The 18,013-nt window shown below is 49.1% G+C and overlaps 1 protein-coding gene across 1 annotated transcript; it reads right to left on the bottom strand.

The window, feature by feature from the left end:
* Positions 1 to 8,608: 8,608 nt before the first annotated feature.
* Positions 8,609 to 12,815, bottom strand: Srp19 (signal recognition particle 19). Its single transcript, XM_040758066.1, has 4 exons — positions 12,680 to 12,815; positions 12,452 to 12,527; positions 9,779 to 9,962; positions 8,609 to 9,090 (listed from the first exon to the last, which is right to left on the bottom strand). Exons 1-4 carry the CDS (start codon positions 12,718 to 12,720, stop codon positions 8,957 to 8,959), a joined length of 435 nt encoding a protein of 144 aa, XP_040614000.1. The 5' UTR covers positions 12,721 to 12,815; the 3' UTR covers positions 8,609 to 8,956.
* Between the last annotated feature and the right edge of the window lie 5,198 nt (positions 12,816 to 18,013).

The raw sequence follows: 18,013 nt of genomic DNA, 5'->3' as shown, positions 1-18,013 counted from the left end.
TTGATGCAAGGGTTGGGGAGCACCCTGCCTCCCTCTGGTGCACAAGTTTAGGATGGTTATGAGCAGGACTCCGCCCATTGAAGTCCTACTCCCAGGCAGAAACCGCTACCAAAGCTCCTCACCTACGTGGTCCCGGCTCCAGCCCCGCCTTAGCACCTCGTCTTTGTTAGGGGTGGGTACGAGAGCCGCGTGGATGCGGAGGCCCCTGTGGCCGCCTCTCCCCGACGCCTGACTGCTAGGGCCAGGGGCATCTGCTAGGTGACCAGATGGCTTTGAACTCATGCTGGGATTATAGACTCGAGAGCCGCTACTCTGTGTGTGTGTGTGTGTGTGTGTGTGTGTGTGTGTGTGTGTGTGTGTGTGTAGCGTGTGCACAGGCATGATGTAATGGGAGTCAGTTCTCTCCTTCCAACTCTGGGTTCCAGGAATCAATCTCAATGTTTGTCAGGTCTATTCAGCTTTACCCACTGAGTCCTCTTCGGCCCTGAGAGAGAACACCGTGGCAACTGATAATCGGCAGTTGAGTCAGTGTCATATTTCTTTAAACAAAGCAAATAAAAGTACAAAATACTCAGTTTCAAAACAGCAGTTTCCACTTAATATAACAAAATCTATTTTATAAGATAAGAAACCAATAAATCCAGAAAATAATAAAAAGTAAACTCAACAGACTTCCTAGTTTCTCCAACTTTAATACATGTAAGAGTTGCCTAGGGAGTCCGTCTCTTTCCTTTTTTTTCCAATTCATTCCACTTGTGTCTCTTTTTTTTTGCATTTCTTTTATTAATCTATTTTTTTAACATTCTAATCCCAGTTCCCCCTCCCTCCTCTCCTCCCGATCCCTTCACTTCCCCGCTCCTCCCATCTGCTCCACGGAGAGGGTAAGGCCTCCCCTAGGAAATCTGCTAAGTCTGTCACCTAGGGAGTCTCAGGTGCATAGGGAGTCTAGGCTGGGCCAGTGATACTGCATTTTTCACAAGCTCCCAGGGATCTTTGCTGGTCTTTCTCTGGCCCCTCCCTCCCTCCCCACCTCTTGGGATCCCACCACGAGCCATGCACCTGTGAGGCAAGTGCCTTACCACCGAGCTGCGGTTAAGCCTTCTCCACACCTAGCTGCAGAAGCATGTGGCCTCAGCCATGGATGGACTGCATGGTAATTCCTAGGTTAGTGATTACATTAGGAAGTGTATTGGCAGGACGGGAAGGTGTCGGGCATACATGCCTGTGACAGGGGAAGGGAGGAAAACAGAAGGAGTCCGCCTCCTTTTCCGAAGATGAGAGTTAATGCCTCCCGTAGGAAGGACGCTGGACCTGGCCACGCCAGAGTCCCTGGAGGCTCACCACCCAGCATCCCGAACAAGCACCATCTAGTCCCAGGATGGAGCAGCTGCGAGGGGAAATGTTAGCAGGGTCCGGCAGAGGGTGAGAGGAAATGTTTTCTCAAAGCGTCAATGTTGAGAGCGGTTGTAGGTGGCACTTCCTTAGCCGCCCCCATTCACAATCCTCCATGAGTTCCAGGACCGTTCCCAGTGAGTCATCCTGCTGCTTCATCCTGGGCATGGCCACAGGGCTGCCTGGCATCCCCCCCCCCCCACGCCACCAGGCTCAGTGGGGCCAGACCTGGCTGGCATTGCTCTGAGTAAGGCCAATGGGGAGAGTGGCTGCGCCTTCATGTGGCTTTTGTCTAGTCTGACGGTGTCTGGCCTGAGCTGTAGCTGGGGGAACAGTTTCCTCCCTAGCAGACTCCGCTTGTGCAAGGTGAATTTGCACAGCTGCTACCTCATAAGGATCCTGTTACAGTGTGGGCTCCGCAAAGCTATTAAGGCCTCATACCAGGGACCTGATGAATCAAGCTTTTTTAATGTTTACTTTTTATTATGTTTTACATGTACAGGTGTGTTTTGCCTGTGTAAAGCTATAAGGGGGCAATGGATCCCCAGGGACCAGAGTTAAGAGAGTTACGAGCTGCCACATCAGTCAGTGCTGGGAACCTCTGAGCTCTCTCGAGCCCACCAAACTTTTCAACTCTCCCGTCAACACAGCCCAACCCAGCCCAGTGAGCTGGGCACGGATACTTCCTGTCACATCTGTTCCTTCCGTAGTGCTGGTCCTTTCCCTGCTGTCCTCAGCTGATCCTAACCCATCCACCAGCGGCTGGTTTTCCTCCAGTCACCTCGGATTATGTGGTCTGTCTTAGTATTGTGATCGTGAAAGGATCTAGGTTCACCGAGGAGACAAGCCTTTGGGTGTGGCGTCCGCACCAGGAACAAGTCCGAGGTATCGGGAAATGAAAGACAAGACGTCCAAGCATTTGTGCTAAGAGAATGCGTCTGCCGCCTTTATTGCCAGGAGAATGCGTGTGTGTGTGTGTGTGTGTGTGTGTGTGTGTGTGTGTGTGTGTGTGTGTGTCTGTGTCTCTGCGTGTGTGGGTGCGTCTGCCTGTGTGTCTGCCGTTAGGAGTGAGCGGTCTTCTACACAGACTTACAGCACGGTGGAGAAACCCCAGGTCTAAGAGCTCGTGTTTTCCTGGTACTAAACGTTGATGTCAGGTAGGCAAGGCGGGGCTGTAAGCCAGGACTAGAGGGCAGGATGCACCTGTGGCTGTCAGCTGACAAGCAATGCAGAGAAATTCGAGGGGCTGGGGCCCCACATTTGGGCATGCCTGTGAGGGCTTATCTTGACTAGGTTAACTGAGGGGGAAGAGCCACCTTAACAGTGGGTAGCACCATCACATGGGCTGGGCTACATAAGAGGAAGACAGCAAACAGATGACAAGCAGTCCACTCCTCTGACTGGGCGTGATGTGATGAGATGCCTCCAGCTTCTGCTGCCGGGCCTCCCCACCAGGATGGACTGTGTCCCCCAACTGCGGGCTGGAGCAAACCCTCCCCGCCCCTCACCCACCCCCCTCCTTCCTCCCTTAAGTTGCTTTGCCGGGGATCCTGCTGCAGCAACAAGACAGCTCATGTCGGTGGGTAGTTATGCATTCAGTCTCTGCTCCCATAGCACTGGCCGGGATGGTCCCACCTGCAGCCATGTCCCCTGTCTTGACAGTCATGCTGTGACAGGCTCTCTCTTTCCTATTATATCTTAGGGTAGTAAATGGCTCGGTGGGTAAAGGCAGTTCTGCCTTCAGGAATGATGACCTGAGTTTGATCCCTGGGCCTCACACGGTGGAAGCAGAGACCCAGCCTCTGCAAGGTGTCCTCTGACTTATGCGTGTGTGTGCACACACTTATACAAGAAAATGTAATATAAAACAATGAGAAGTCTGTCCTGGGGGCTGGAGAGATGGCTCAGAGGTTAAGAGCACCGGCTGCTCTTCCAGAGGTCCTGAGTTCAATTCCCGGCAACCACATGGTGGCTCACGCACATCTGTAATGAGATCTGGCGCCCTCTTCTGGCCTGCTGGCATACATGCAGGCAGGACACTGTACTTTAATAAACAAATCTTAAAAAAATTTTTTTAAAGGTCTTTCCTGGAGCGGACAAGATAGCTCAGCGGGTAGAGGTACTTGCTACCAACCCTGTCAATCTGAGTTTGCTCCCCAGGACTTCCATGTACGTGTCCCACACGCTCACACACAAAGTAATAACTGAAAACATTCGTTTTAGCCTCTCTGCTGGGGGTGCAGCTTGGTTGGTAGAATGCCGGGCACATTAGGCCTGGGCTTAGTCCCAGGACCACAGGGGACGCATCAGGCTGACGGCACTGTAATCCACGCGCTCCAGAAGTGGGTCAGTTAAGGGTCACCCTCGGCCTCAGCTTGTTTCTGGCCCATGTAGGCTGTCTGCGTTCCTTGTCGTCCAAAAGTAAGTCTTTTCCAAACCAACCAGTCCAAAGGCAGACTATTCTGGTTACTGTGGTGTCCTTTATGCTGCACCAAGACGCTGGGCATCTCCTGTCCCTTGGCTCTCGGCTTCCTGACCCTGCGTTTCCGGCTCCCAGGAAGGGGGACCTGGCGCAGGCCTAGTGTGTATTTCCCTCATGCATCCTCGCTGTAGGGCAGAGCACGTCAGTGCCTCTACCTTGTGCTCTCCTCGCCAACTCGGAGTCCAGCGCATGCTAACATCCGCTGTGTCTGTCTCGACGCACACCCCCATCTCAGCTTCAGCGGCTCGTCTTACTGCCCAGAGCATAGCCTACGTGTGTGAGCATCTGTGCACCACACGTGTGCCTGGTGCCCACAAAGGTGCGGGGCCAGCGCCACAAGCCACTCCAAGGTATCAGGGAAAGAAAGACCAGACGTCCACTTGTTTGTACTAAGAGAATGCATGTACTGCCTTTATTGCCAGGAGAGAGAGAGAGAGAGAGAGAGAGACAGAGAGAGTGTGTGTGTGTGTGTGTGTCTCATTGCAAGTGCTAACAGCCCTCCCTTGTAGGAGGGAGGGGCTTTATATACAGGTTTACAGCACAGTGGAAAAACCCCAGGTAGAAGACAGCATGTTTTCCCCCTGCTAGATGTTGATGTCAGAGGGTCAAGGCCAGGGCAGTTAGCCAGGACTAGAAAACAGGAAGCACTTGGACTAGAAAACAAGTTGCACTTGTAGGCTGACCAGCAACTCATAGAGACCTCATGGGGTTGAAGCCCAACATCTCCTATACTTTTATCTTTTCCTTAATATCAGTACCTCGTTTATTAACTGTTACCAATTTTTAATTTATACACTTTTAATCCATCCTCCAACAGAGGGTGATCTCTCAGGTTCCCCTTTCTTTCCTGACCTTGGTGTCAGGCGAAGGCCTGGACACGTTCTCTTCTACCTGGGGTTTTTCCACTGTGCTGTAAACCTGTATGTAAAGCTCCTCTCTCCTACGAGGGCTGTTAGCACTTATAATGAAGACACACACACACACACACACACACACACACACTCTCTCTCTCTCTCTCTCTCTCTCTCTCTCTCTCTCTCCTGGCAATAAAGGCAGCACATGCATTCTCTTAGTATAAACAAATGGACGTCTTGTCTCTCTTTTCCTGATACCTTGGAGTGGCTTGTGGTACGGGCATAGCAATTGGAAGTTCCACTGAGATCCAAAAAGACTTAAAAAGACAGGGAAAGATTGGCCAGAAAGAAGACTCAAGAGAGGACTCGAGAAAGAAAAGAATTAAAAACAGGCACCTCAACGTCTAACAGTAAAATTGAATGGTCAAATCTCCAGGCTTTGCTTGAGAGATCACCCTAGGTTGGAGGGTGGATTAAAAGTGGGTAAATTAAAAATTGGTAACAGTTAATAAACAAGGTACTGATATTAAGTTAAAAAAAGGAAAAGATAAAAGTATATAAAATGAGAAATACACAGAGAGTCTGGATACTGTGTACAGTTGTGTTGTCTTTAAATTGTTTAATTGCTAAGAAAGGAACAAAAACTGCTAAAAGACAATGATTATTAATGTTGCTAAATTAATCCAACTTGCAAGTTTTGGAAATGCTTTGACTTCTAAATTTAAATATAAGGACAGGTTACTTGGGAAAAGAATTTCTGCTTTTGTTTCCACAGAACATAAAAAGCTGTGGGTTCCTTCCAGACTAGTATGGTTTGATGAAGCAAGACCACCTGAAGCAGTGGCCCAGGTGATCCAGCACCTAAAACAGCTGAGATGATGCAGCATTGCAGACCACTAAAACAAGAACTTCAACAGGTTTCTGGGTTTTGTTTTGTTTTTTGTCATGATCCCCATGGTATTTCAGCACCCCTTAACAGCAGGAAGTAGTTTGGAAAGAATGACGCCCACATTCCCAAATATTGTTTATAAATGTTTGTTTACATTTATATAGGGTTGGTTATTGATACTAAGATTAACATTAACATCCTAGTCACCTGAGATAGGTGCTAATTTATATAAAGAAGGGGGGAGATGTTGGGCCCCAACCTCATGGGGTCTCTGGGAGTTTCTGGTCAGCCTACAAGTGCAACTTGTTTTCCAGTCCAAGTGCTTCCTGTTTTCTAGTCCTGGCTTACTCCCCTGGCCTTGACCCTCTGACATCAACATTCAGCAGGAGGAAAACATGCTGTCTTCTACCTGGGGTTTTTCCACTGTGCTGTAAACCTGTATATAAAGCTCCTCCCTCCTACAAGGGAGGGCTGTTAGCACTTGCAATGAGACACACACACACTCTCCTGGCAATAAAGGCAGCACATGCATTCTTAGTACAAACAAATGGACGTCTTGCCTCTCTTTTCCTGATACCTTGGAGTGGCTTGTGGCGCTGGCACCTCACAGAGGCAGAAGAGGGTTTTGGATACCGTGGCACTGGAGTTAAGACGGTTGTGAGCTGCCACGTGAGTGCTGGGATTGGAACCTGGGTCTTCTGCAAGGGCAGCCGGTGCTCTTAACTGCTGAGCCGTCTCTCCAGCCCCTGTAATGTAGCCTTTAGTTCAGCATCCATTTGGGGGCATCTCAGTGTTCACTAGGCGGACCCTATTCATCAGGCAGGTCTTTCTTCTTTTGTGACCCTAGGATTCTTCCGGGGGACTCTTTGCCTTGTTAAGAGTTGCTTAGCTGCATGCCTTCCACCCATGGCAGGGACAATGCCACCACCAATGCTAGGAAGATGACAACATTGGGATTAACCCTGGGAGCATTCCGCCTTCAGGTAGCTGCATGGCTCTTCAGGAACAGCAGAGACAGCTTAACTCCCAGACTCACGGTTAGTCCTGTCTACTCCACATTCGGGCAGCCAAGCGTGTGACCCTTTTCTTGGGGAGATGAACAAACACCTGTGTAAAGAGAAGCTTTTTCCTTGCTAGCCGCTTTGTTTTATCACCCGCCAGTCGCCTGGGCTCTGCTGTGTTGTAGTCTCCAAATAACACACAAGACGCTGTATTAATTATGAAGCTGTTGGCCTTGCTTGCTTCTTACTGGCTAGTTCTGACTTAAGTATTTACCCCATAATTGTTAATCTAAGTATGTCTCTTACCGGAGAAGTTCCGGGCTTCCTACCCCATGACGTTACATCTCGAGTCTCTGTGTTTCTCCTACCCAGAGTCCTTCTGGACTCCTAGTCCCTCCTATCTTGGTTCCCTATTGGCTCAACAGTGCTTTATTGACATAATCACAGGACCTCCCACATCACACCTGCTCACCCCAGACAAAACTCAGACAGACCAAAGCAATGATTTCACTCAAGTCCCGTTTGGTGAACTAATGAGTTTAGTGTCTTAGCCAGTGTTCTGTTGCTGTGAGGAGACATCGTGGCCAAGGCAGCCACAGAAAGCATTTAACTGGGGGGCTTGCTTACAGTTTTAGAGGTTTAGTTGTTACATGTGGGGGGCGTGGGGACATGCAGGCACCCACGGTGCTGGAGAAGTTCCCGAGAGTCCTTCATCTCCACAGGCAGCAGGGAGATGCTGGGTCTGCCTTGGGCTCCTGAGGCCCCTGGTGACAATCTTCCTACAACAAGGACACATCTTCTAATCCTTCTCAAGGAGTGCCCCTTCCTGATGGCTAAGTATTCAAATGTGAGTCTACACGGACATTCTGATGGCTAAGTATTCAAATGTGAGTCTATGTGGGCATTCTGATGACTAAGTATTCAAATATGAGTCTACACGGGCATTCTGATGGCTAAGTATTCAAATGTGAGTCTACATGGACATTCTGATGACTAAGTATTCAAATGTGAGTCTATGCGGGCATTCTTATTCAAATCATCACAATTAGGTTCCTTACAGGTGCATGGGTGGCTTAGGATTATAGCTATACTCCTGCAGAAAACGTTGCCACCACCACTGCGCTGTCCTAGCAACTGCCAACAGGTCCCCTGGGAGGGGTGGGACCCATGAGCCTTCCCCGTTAACTCCTAAGTCTTTAGGGTAGGGCCACCATGACTAAAAACTAATGGTCTTTCAGCGAGGGCCTCCGTGGTTACTCATTGCTGCTAAGAATTCAGGAGGGCAACACAGCAGTCACGCTGTTCGGGAGGACAGGTGTGTCACAACATCTCAAAGCCACAGCTCCAGGAAGAGCTTTGGAATGCATTGGGAAGAACCTTTCCAAGTCAGTTTCCAAGGTGGATTCCGGGTGCTCAGGCAACAGGCCCCTTTCATTTGTCTTGAGACTGTTTCTCTTAGTCCAGGCTGACCTGGAGCTGGCTACAAATGTATCTGAGGCCAGCTTTGAACCTCAGGTCCTCCTGCCTCCACCTCCAGGATGTTAGATTATACCGAGTGACACCACATGGGCTTTGGAATGTTTTCTGTGATGAGTGTTCATGCACACGTGTGTGGTGGCCAGCGGTTGACGTCAAGTGTCTTCTTACCACCCTCCATACTATTTCATGAGGCAGCGTCTGTCACTGAGCTTGGAGCCCAGCCCTGGCCCTGCCTGTCTCCCACAACACTGCTCCTGGCTTTTGCGTGTGTACTAGGATCTAAACTCCGTCTTCGTGCTGTGTAGCAAGCCCTTTACTCACAGAACCAATGGTCATGAGACCAACACATGAGCAAGTCTACGTGTTTCTAATGGAACTGCTGACCGTAACAGCAGGTGACAGGACACGAGCCTTCACGGCCTCCCGGCTGTCTTCTGCCCACACTTCAACCACTTTTACTCTGTCAGTCTCCTCTACTGGACACAACGGCTTCACAAGTGAACGCTACAAGTCAGTTTAAATCTTTATTTCATTAACTTAAAAGGTGAACAAAATGTGTATTTTAAATTTTACTAAACTTATTTACCTGAAATATGTTTACACAGAGGACAAACATACAGATTTCAAGTACCTTATGGGACAGTCATTATCTGTTAAAAATATTCTTCTTTCTTCCACACAATCTTTCCTTTTTACAGTATAAAAGCTAGATGCAAACTTTTGATGTAAACTTATGTTAGGGCTGCTGATGAAGATGGGGACACACTTGCTCACAGTTCAGTTAAAGGACAGACAAAGCTGCTCCCTCAGACGCGAAGACGCCACGTCTCACAGTGGGGCTGCGCGCTTCCCGTCCGCATCATTTCTTCTTCTTCCCCTTCCCCTTCTTACTTCCCTCTCCTTGCTGAAGACTGGGGTCAGCACCTCCTGTCTTTTGTGTCCTTGTTTTCAGCTTGGGTATCATTTCCGCTACATACAGCATCACCGACTTACCTAAAAACCGGAAGCCGGGGTTAGCGCAGCAATCTTAGAACACTGAAATGCTTAAATGAGCAAAACGGAACTATAAAACACGAAGTCTGAACCAAGAGCTCCTGTCCCAGCAACTGGCGGCTCAGTGTTCATTAGTCCTCTGATCGCTACTCCTTTCCTGCCTTACTACTCACCATTAGGTAGCTACTGTCTTAAAAGTCAGAGAAACCCTGTCTCTAAAAACAAAACAAAATAACAACAAAAAAAGGAGGGTATTTTAGCTTCTGGCCCATTTAAAAAAGCGTTTCTATCAATACGTATTACTACATACATTCATCAATAAACAGTAGTATTCACATTTGTTTCCATGAATGGCACTATGGTATGTCTGCTTTTTTTGTTCAATATTGCTCCTTAGATTTCATTTACATACTGATTTTGCTGTGCTGGGGCTTGGACCTAGGACCCTGTGCATGCTGGGCAACGACCACTTAGCTAATCTCTAGATATCTCAAGATTTCTATTTTGAGACAAGGCCTTACAAACTTGCTCAGGTTGGTCTTGAACTCAACTCTATAGCCCACATAGGTACTGAACTTGCAGCAATCCTTCTGCCTCAGCTTCCTGAGTGCTACAGATGTGTGGTATGTGTACCCTCTGGACAAGGTAAGTACCCCTGGACCCTATGCATTCATTTGAAGAGGCTTACGTGATGGGAACTGTACAAGACAGAGGCTGCCATCTTCCTGTCTGAGCTGTACCCGAACTCTGCCTCTGTACTGAACATCACGGTTCCACTCTCTGGAGTACATTTTGTTTTTCTCCAGAAATGCATTCAGTCCAACCGCCGAGCAGACATCCTGAATCTCCGAAGCGGTAGGGTTTTCTACAGCCTGAGCAGTAAAAAAATAAAAACACCGACAGCTCAGTTTTAAGTGAGTATCACTATACGGCTGTGCAACTAATTTCTAATATTATGAGCAAAACAGAGACTAAAGCCTAGTGTCCTTTTTTTTTTTTTTTAACTAAGTCCATTTATTTCTACTGTAGTTTAAGAAATCCTCGGGAATAACAGTTGTGTGTTTCTCTCTCCCAACATAGGCTGCATGAGAAAAAGGACTTCACCAGCACCTAGCGGGATACTCTGAACACAGCAAAAGCTAAATGCAAACTGGTTAAACGATTACACACACAACCATTCTAGAACACTAATTGTTACCTACTGAAGCTGAACGTAGGATTTCCTATGGCCCTGCACATTCACCAGAGTGCAGGAGACAAGCTCAGGCGTGCTCACAGCAGCGCTACATACGGGTCTCACTCACTTTAGTGTCTGTCCATTTACATGTGTGTCTCTGCACCACTTTAGTGCAGGGCCAGAGGAGGCCACGGACCTCCTGGAACTGAGTTACAGATGGTTGTGAGCCACCGCGCGGGTGTGTGTGTGTGTGTGTGTGTGTGTGTGTGTGAAGACAGGTCTTCTCAAAAGCAGTAAGTGTGTTTAACAGCTGAGCCATCCCTCCAGTCCCACAGCCCTGTGTGTAGCAGCCTCAAACAAGAAACGGAAGAAAGCGCGTGGGATTCACACATGCAGTTCCACAGTGCGATACATTGTAGCAGGGGAAGTTTACTCACGCTCCATTCTGGGAACATTTGCTTATGTTCTGCTTCAAGATAGTTTGAGAAAGGGTACTGTTATCTACCAGATAGAGGCCAGGGATGTTACCATGCACCTTAAAATGCACAGACAGTTGTCTACAACAAAAAATTATCTGACTCACAAATGTCAATGGGGGTTGGAGAGACTGCTCAGCACCGAGGACTCGCACTGCTCTTGCAGAGGACACAAGTTCAGTTCCCAGCACCCATGCCAGGAAGCTTGCAACCCAGCTCCAGGGGATCCACCACCTCCTCTGGCCTCCACAGCACCCGCATTCACGTGTACACATTCCCACATATACAACAACAAAAACAGACTAAACCCTTACAACAAACAAAAACCGTCAAAGGGTGCTGCTACTAAGAAACTCCTGCTCGAGCAATTAGAGGTAAACTACACTGGAGGTGTTGCTTAGCAACAGAGCACTTGCTTGGCCTATTTGAGGTCGCGCATTCATTCCCAAGCAACAGAACATGCAAAAAGAGTTACGAATCTGTGAGAAAGACAGAAAGGTACACAGTGAATAACGCTGTACATGGAAGGAGGCAGAGATGGAGACAGGAATCTTCCGGCAGGCCGTTTCCTAAATCCGGGTGCTGTAACCAGCTCTACTCCCCAGATGAAAATATGCAATAAAAGACTTTTGTCAAGTTTGTTAGCTACGGCACCCATGAATTTTCTTTTAAAAAAAAAAAACATTTCAGAGAGCACCTGGGAGCATTATTAAAAGCCTGTCACGTCACCTAGATGTTTGGCATTATTCTCAACAGTGCCTGGGAAGAGGCAAAGTGGATTTTGGACTGAGTTCACTCTTTGAAGTAACAGCCAAATGAGAGATGCTCACACACACACACACACACACACACACACGCACGCACGCACGCACGCACGCACGCGCGCGCGCGCGCACACACACACACACAGCTAATTCTTTGCTTCAGTCCTCATTTGATCATACAACTTAATGACTCTAAAAGCAGAGCGCATTACATAAAAATTCTGTGAGACCTCTCATTTAGCGCTGGGCTCCAAATTAGGGTTTTCCTACCCAAAGGTCACACTTTTTTTAAAACCGAAAATCCAATAACCTGCCTAAGCGTGTTCTGACTGACAGGTGGCTTCGACGCGTGGTGCCGGCTAAGAGCACCCACCACGGAGCCACCTCCACTCCCACTCCTACACCTCCGTTCCAAAGGCGCTGCCTTTAAGGAGACTTCAGGCCCCTTCAAGAGAAGCAGCGAAGACGACGGAACCCCGCCGAGCTGCCCTTTTGCACAGGCCTTAACCCCTGACACCAACGAGGCGAGTCTGCGCCGAGCACAACGCCACCACCCACCCCGCTTTCGCCGGGGAGACCGTCGCGGTCTCGGTTAAAAGAAAACAAAAACAAAAACCTAAGCATCCCGCGGACACCGCCTCTCACGGACGCACTTTTTTTTTTTTTTTTTTTTTTTTTTTTTACGAGACAGGGTTTCTCTGTATTGTTTTGGAGGCTGTCGGTCCAGCCCGGCCTCGAACTCACAGAGATCCGCCTGCCTCTGCCTCCCGAGTGCTGGGATTAAAGGCGTGCACCACCCGCAACCTTTTTTTTTTTTTTTAATGCGCCCAGAGCACGGAGGCCTCGGCGGCTGCGCTTTGGTTTTGGAGGTCGAGGACGGCGCACAAGGAAGGGCGGCGGAACGGAGACCGAGGCCGCCCGCCCGCCCCTGCCCGCCCGCTCACCTTGCTCACGGGGATCCGCCTGCCCTCGGCGATGGTCTTCTTATTGTTCAGATAGGCGGGGTAGATGCAGATGAACCTGCGGGGGACACACACGCGCGCGCGCGCGCAGCTGGGTGACTCGGGGGCTGCGGGCGCTCGCACGGCGCCGGGCGAGCCTCTCCCGCGCCCGTCCCTCCCGGGTTCCGGAGCCCCGAGCCCCCCCGCTCCCGGCCCCGAGCGCCCACCCACCTGTCCTGGTCGGCCGGGGACCGCGCGGCCGCGCAAGCCATCTCCACGGGCGTCCCCGCAGCCCCGCCAGCGCCGCAGGCCCCGCGCCGGCCGGAAGTTTGACTCGGAGCTCGGAGACCGCCCGCCCTTCCGGCGGAAGTCCTACGCCTAAAGCGGCCGGCTGCGGGTTTTCCTCTCGCACGTTGGTTCCGGGAGCGTGGCGGGGCCGGTGAAGATGCCTCGGGAGGAGCCGGGCGGCTGGGCGGCCGGGGAGGCTTCGGGGCTGTCGGGGTTACCTCAGCCCGCTTCACCCCTGGCTGTAGGCTCCGCCTGGTGGGGCGGGGGCCGGCCACCGAGGAGAGTCTGGGGTTTGGGGTGAGTGCCCTGGGCTCAGCCGCGCGGTCCCGGCTCCCGCTTTCCCCGTGGCGGAGTCCGGCTTCCCCAGCGGCGCCTCTGCGGGTTTTTTGTTTTGTTTTGTTTTTTGGCACCGCAGGTGTTGCGGAGAGAAAGGGTCCTTCGACCCTCCCCCTTCCCCCCCAAGGGGTCACGGATGTCTGTATCTCCATTACGGACAGTCACTTGTAATAGTCAGAATTCCGTCAGGTTACGCGGAGATACATTTCAAGTGGATTCTTCAAAAAACGTTCCAAAAGACCTGCAGACTATGGCGATCGTTAAAGCGATTAAAAAAAAAAGATTTATTTATTTCTTGCTTCCATGTATGTCTGCACGCCAGAAGAGGGCACCAGATCTCATTACAGATGGTTGTGAGCCACCATGTGGACGTTGGGAATTGAACTCAGGACCTCTGGAGGAGCAGCCAGTGCTCTTAACCTCTGAGCCATCTCTCCAACCCTAAAGTGATTTTTATTAAGGGTTTTTCTTGACAGTGAAACACAGGCGTTTCTGGTAACGCCAGTTATGTCAGAAAGGAAGACGGGCACTGAAGAAACTCGTGGAGGCCTCGCGGCAATGCATGGTTTAATAGAAATGGGTTAATAATTGAGAGAGCTAGCCAGTAAGAAGCCTGAGCCACTGGCCAAGGAGTTTATAATTAATATGAGCCTCTGTGTGTTCATTTGGGATCAAACAGCTGTGGGGCCAGGTGGGACAGAAACTCCATCTGGACCGTCACAAACGTGTGGCCTCCTTTTCCTTTATGTTTTCTCCCATTTGCAGGCACTCATGCCTGAACTACTCCAAGAATTCCAAACTCTGTTTATCATAAGCAAAACTAGTAAATTTTCTCTAATCTCCGTAATCCAAACTCCCGGTTACTGTGTACGGATCTCACACCCGTCAAGGTCTTCAGGAAAGAACCTTCTGAGGAAGCTTCATTTAACAGGATTGTTCTTTCAAAACCAAATCGTAGGCAGCTTTTTCTTCTCTTATAGACATAAGTCCATTCTTTTTTGTTGTTTTGTTTTTCCAGACAGGATTTCTCTGTGTAGCTTTGGAGCCTGTCCTGGAACTCACTCTGTAGACCAGGCTGGTCTCGAACTCAGAGATCTGCCTGCCTCTGCCTGCCGAGTGCTGGGATTAAAGGCATGTGCCACCACTGCCTAGCAACTAAATCCGTTCTTAAACAGATAGGCTCAAAGACTTTTCTTTTTGAGACAGGTTCTCCCTATATGGCCCTTGGTGACAGGGAACTCATCTCATTATGTAGACCTAGCTGCTTACTTCTGCCTCCTGAGCCACATTTTTTTTTTTTTTTAAGACAAAGGCTCCAGTATCTAGGCCAGACTGACTGTGGCCTTGTTACTCCCCTGCCTTACTTGGCCTCTTGAGTGCTGGGGTCATAGGTGCATACAATCATGTCCAAAGCAGCTTCTCTGTGTGCCATTTGGCATTTAAGGAGAGTTTCAGTTATGCCTCAAGTGCTATGTTTAATGCCTTTCCTCCAGAACCATAGTTCTGCATAGATTGGCCATCGCCGCTTCCTCTGCTCCTGAGATGTAGGTACTGTGGTTTCATTTTTACTCTGGATCATTCAGTGTCTTCTGTTAATGGAAGATTTTACTTTACCCAGTTTGGTGGCAGTTAACCATATGCTTAATACACTTGTGTTATTACTCTACCATTCTATGCATTATAACTAATTCTTCTTTCTCCCCTCATCTGCTCTTAGCTATCATGTCGTCTTTGTTTTGGTGGTTTACTATCTAAAAGATGAAATAATTATTTTTAAATGTTTTATTAGCATATCTATGTGTTAGTTACACAAAACAGTGGGTTTTACTGACAATTTCATATCATACACAGTGTCTCTAGATAATAACTTTCCAGTTACCGTCTGGTCCCTCCCCCACCCCTTAAAGCCCTTCCTCTTCCCGACTAGACCTCCTTCTACCTCCTGTCTTTTTGTTCTGACGACCCACCGGGTTTCATTAGGGCTGTGTACAGGAGCATGTGCATCTCACCAGTGTTTGCTTCCCTAGGCAACTGTTACCCGGGGAGAAATCCTTAGGCATCTAGAAGCTTTTATACTTCACTGCTAACCCTTGTTTCCCAGTTTAGGTTAGAATAATCTAATTTTTAGTGTACGATTAAGAGTTTAAGATTAAAATTACTAAGCATTTCATGGAGGTGTGGCCTTGTTGGAGTGGGTGTGCCCCTGTTGCAGGAAGTGTGTCACTGTGGGGTGGGCTTTGAGGTCCCCTATGCTCAAGATACCGCCCGATGTTTCAGTTCACTTCCCGCTGGCCTGCATTCAAGATGGAAAGCTCTCAGCTCTTTCTCCAGCACCGCGTCTGCCTGCACACCACCATGTGGTCCCACCATGATGATACTAGACCAAACCTCGGAACGGTAAGCAAGCCAGTTACATGTTTTTCCTTATAAGCGTTGCTGTGGTCAGGGTCTTCTTCACATCAGTGGAAACCCTAACTAAGACTAGGATATTGCTGCGATAGGCCTGACCATGCTTTTGTTGGAAGGAATATGGACCTTGGGACTGTGGATTAGAAAAGCAGCTGAGTGCTTTAAGTGCTGTTTAATGGGCCATCCTAGTAGGAACGTGGAAGACAGTGGTGCTGAGTGTGACTTGAACTGTGGGTACCTGGATCAAGAGGCTTCAGCGGAGAAGAGTGTTAGAATGATCTGGTCTAGAGACTGGTCTTGTGATATTTGGTGAAGAATGTGGCTGCTTTCTGCCCTTGTCTGAAAGGTCTGCCTGAGACGAAAGTGAAGCCTATTTTGGATTAACTGCACTGGCAGAGGAAATCTCAAAACAGCCTCTGTTTTATGGTTATTAAGTGGTAACTGTAATGAAGACGTATAATGATGAAAAGGAGCAAGCTGAGAAAGGAAAAACACACAATGTACAATTTGAGGGGAAAGGGAGCGCTAGGAAGTGGAATGGAGCTAAATCCTGTGTTCAAGGAGATACACAGATTAAATGGGCTAAAAGACATGGTGACCTTAGGGCAAGATCCTACCCAGCTAAGTTTCCAACCTATGGAAAAGGATGAAAGAAAAGCTTAGAGCTGGGTGTGGTGGCACACCCTTTAATCCTAGCACTCCAGAGGCAGAGGCAGGCAGATCTCTGAGTTTGAGGCCAGCCTGGTCTAGAGATCCACTTGCAGGACAGTCAACCTTAGGCAGTGCAGGTAGCCATGGCAGTGCAGGAAGCTGGTGAAAACGTAATTGAGTGAGAGGGACATTTTCCAGTCCAAGTAAGCAGCAGAACCTGGCAGCCTTGGCCACATGGTTCTGGTTTTAGAGTCAAGGAGAGAAGAGGGGGGTTATGGGATCTTCCTCTGAGATTAAGGAAAGCCACTGAGGCCAGGCATGTGTCAGGGGTGTTCTTGAATGGAGACACAGAGAGGCCTTTGTGGGAAGCTGTGAAGAAGCCTGGATTTCCTTGGAACCCGCATGATGTTAGGGATGCCAGTGCTGTGGGATACCTGGGAAGGAGAGCTGCTAACAGGGAGTGGGACCAGCCCAAGAGAGAGACGTGTGTTGCAGTCAGCAAAGCAGAGAGGAGTGGAGTGGAGCTCTGAAGAGCGAGCCAATCACCAGCACTGCTCCATAGCCTCTGCATCAGCTGGGTCCTGTCCTGCTAGAATCCCTGCTCCCACACCTTTGGATGAGGAACTGTGAATTGAACCCTCTCCTCCCCAAGCTGCTTTTGGCCATGGTGTTTCGTCACAGCAATAGTCACCCTAACTGAAGACAGTTTATCTTTTAGAGAACTTAAAACAAAACAAAAAACCAAACTAATGGAATGATTTTATTTCCTTCCAAGGGCTGCTCTCTGTGGTAATCTTATCATTTACTACTGTGGAAATCTGAGCCATTCCCTTTCTTTTGGTGGCGACTCCTTCCTTTCTTCCCTCTGTTTTTGAAACTAAGCCTCCTGGCCAGGAGTGTGGGTAGAAGTACTTCCCTTGCACACTCAATTCTCCACCGCTACCAAAAACCAACTATCATGTGCCTAAGCGTGGCTCTGTTGGCTCCCAGTCACTCCGGGAACTGGCGCTGGTTCACCAGGGGCCAAGTCAGGAAAACACTAGTGGGGATAACTGTAGTGGCCAATGACTGTCACGTAAATCGGCGTGCCTCTTTCCTGAATCTGCTCCCTTCTCCCTTCCCTGGCCCTACACCAGTCACAGTAGTCAGCGTTTAGTCTGTGGATACTCAGCTACAGTGCTCACCAGCCAGGACACGCGCGTGTGCGTGCGTGCGTGCGTGCGTGCGTGTGTGTGTGTGTGTGTGTGTGTGGCGTCTGCGCACACAGGGAGGCCAGAGGAGGGGCTCACTGTCCTACTCTGGTTGTTCTCTGTGCTATTCCCTTTAGAGTCGCATCCCTCGCTGACCTGGAGGTAAGCTGGTGGCCATCATGTACCCCAGGTTGGCCTCTATGCCCTAACTAGAGATGACCTTGAACCATCCTACTTCTGACACCCCAAAATGCTAGGGTTGCAAGTGTGTGTCCCACCAGGCCACAATACTTGTGACTTGTGTCTCAAATTGGCTAGCCTAGTCAATTTAGTTTTTTATCTAAGCCGGGCCACACAGGTCTCCGGGTACAGCCATGGTCAGGGGAAGACCGGGTACACTCACGGTTCAATGGTTCATCATCGGGATAAAGTGTTTAGGTCCCAAAAGAATGTGTAAATGGGCAGGTAGTGCTGAGGCTCCTTTCAACAGACCCATCCTTTCTTATTAGTGTTGTTTATATTCAATGGCAACCTTCACTAGTATACGTTTAAGTATTTTTAATTAAAAATAACAATCAGGTAAGTTCAAGAAAACAAGTGAACAGAAATATAGAGAAAAATTATCCTGAATATCAGAGGAAAGAAAGTTATTTAGCACCAAGAACAGTATTACACATATAGAACATACAGT

The sequence above is a fragment of the Mesocricetus auratus genome, unplaced genomic scaffold (assembly GCF_017639785.1).
Source record: "Mesocricetus auratus isolate SY011 unplaced genomic scaffold, BCM_Maur_2.0 Super-Scaffold_100015, whole genome shotgun sequence".
In the NCBI taxonomy this organism is placed as follows: Eukaryota; Metazoa; Chordata; class Mammalia; order Rodentia; family Cricetidae; genus Mesocricetus; species Mesocricetus auratus.
Note: the sequence above shows the minus strand (reverse complement) of the source record. Positions and strands in the feature narration are given on the sequence as shown.

Coding starts and splice junctions, on each gene's coding strand:
- Srp19 (XM_040758066.1), bottom strand. CDS start 12,720: ATGGCTTGCGCGGCCGCGCGGTCCCCGGCCGACCAGGACAG. Junction 12,528..12,679: donor TCCCCGGCCGACCAGGACAG/GTGGGTGGGCGC, acceptor TGTCCCCCGCAG/GTTCATCTGCATCTACCCCG. Junction 9,963..12,451: donor GGCGGATCCCCGTGAGCAAG/GTGAGCGGGCGG, acceptor TTTACTGCTCAG/GCTGTAGAAAACCCTACCGC.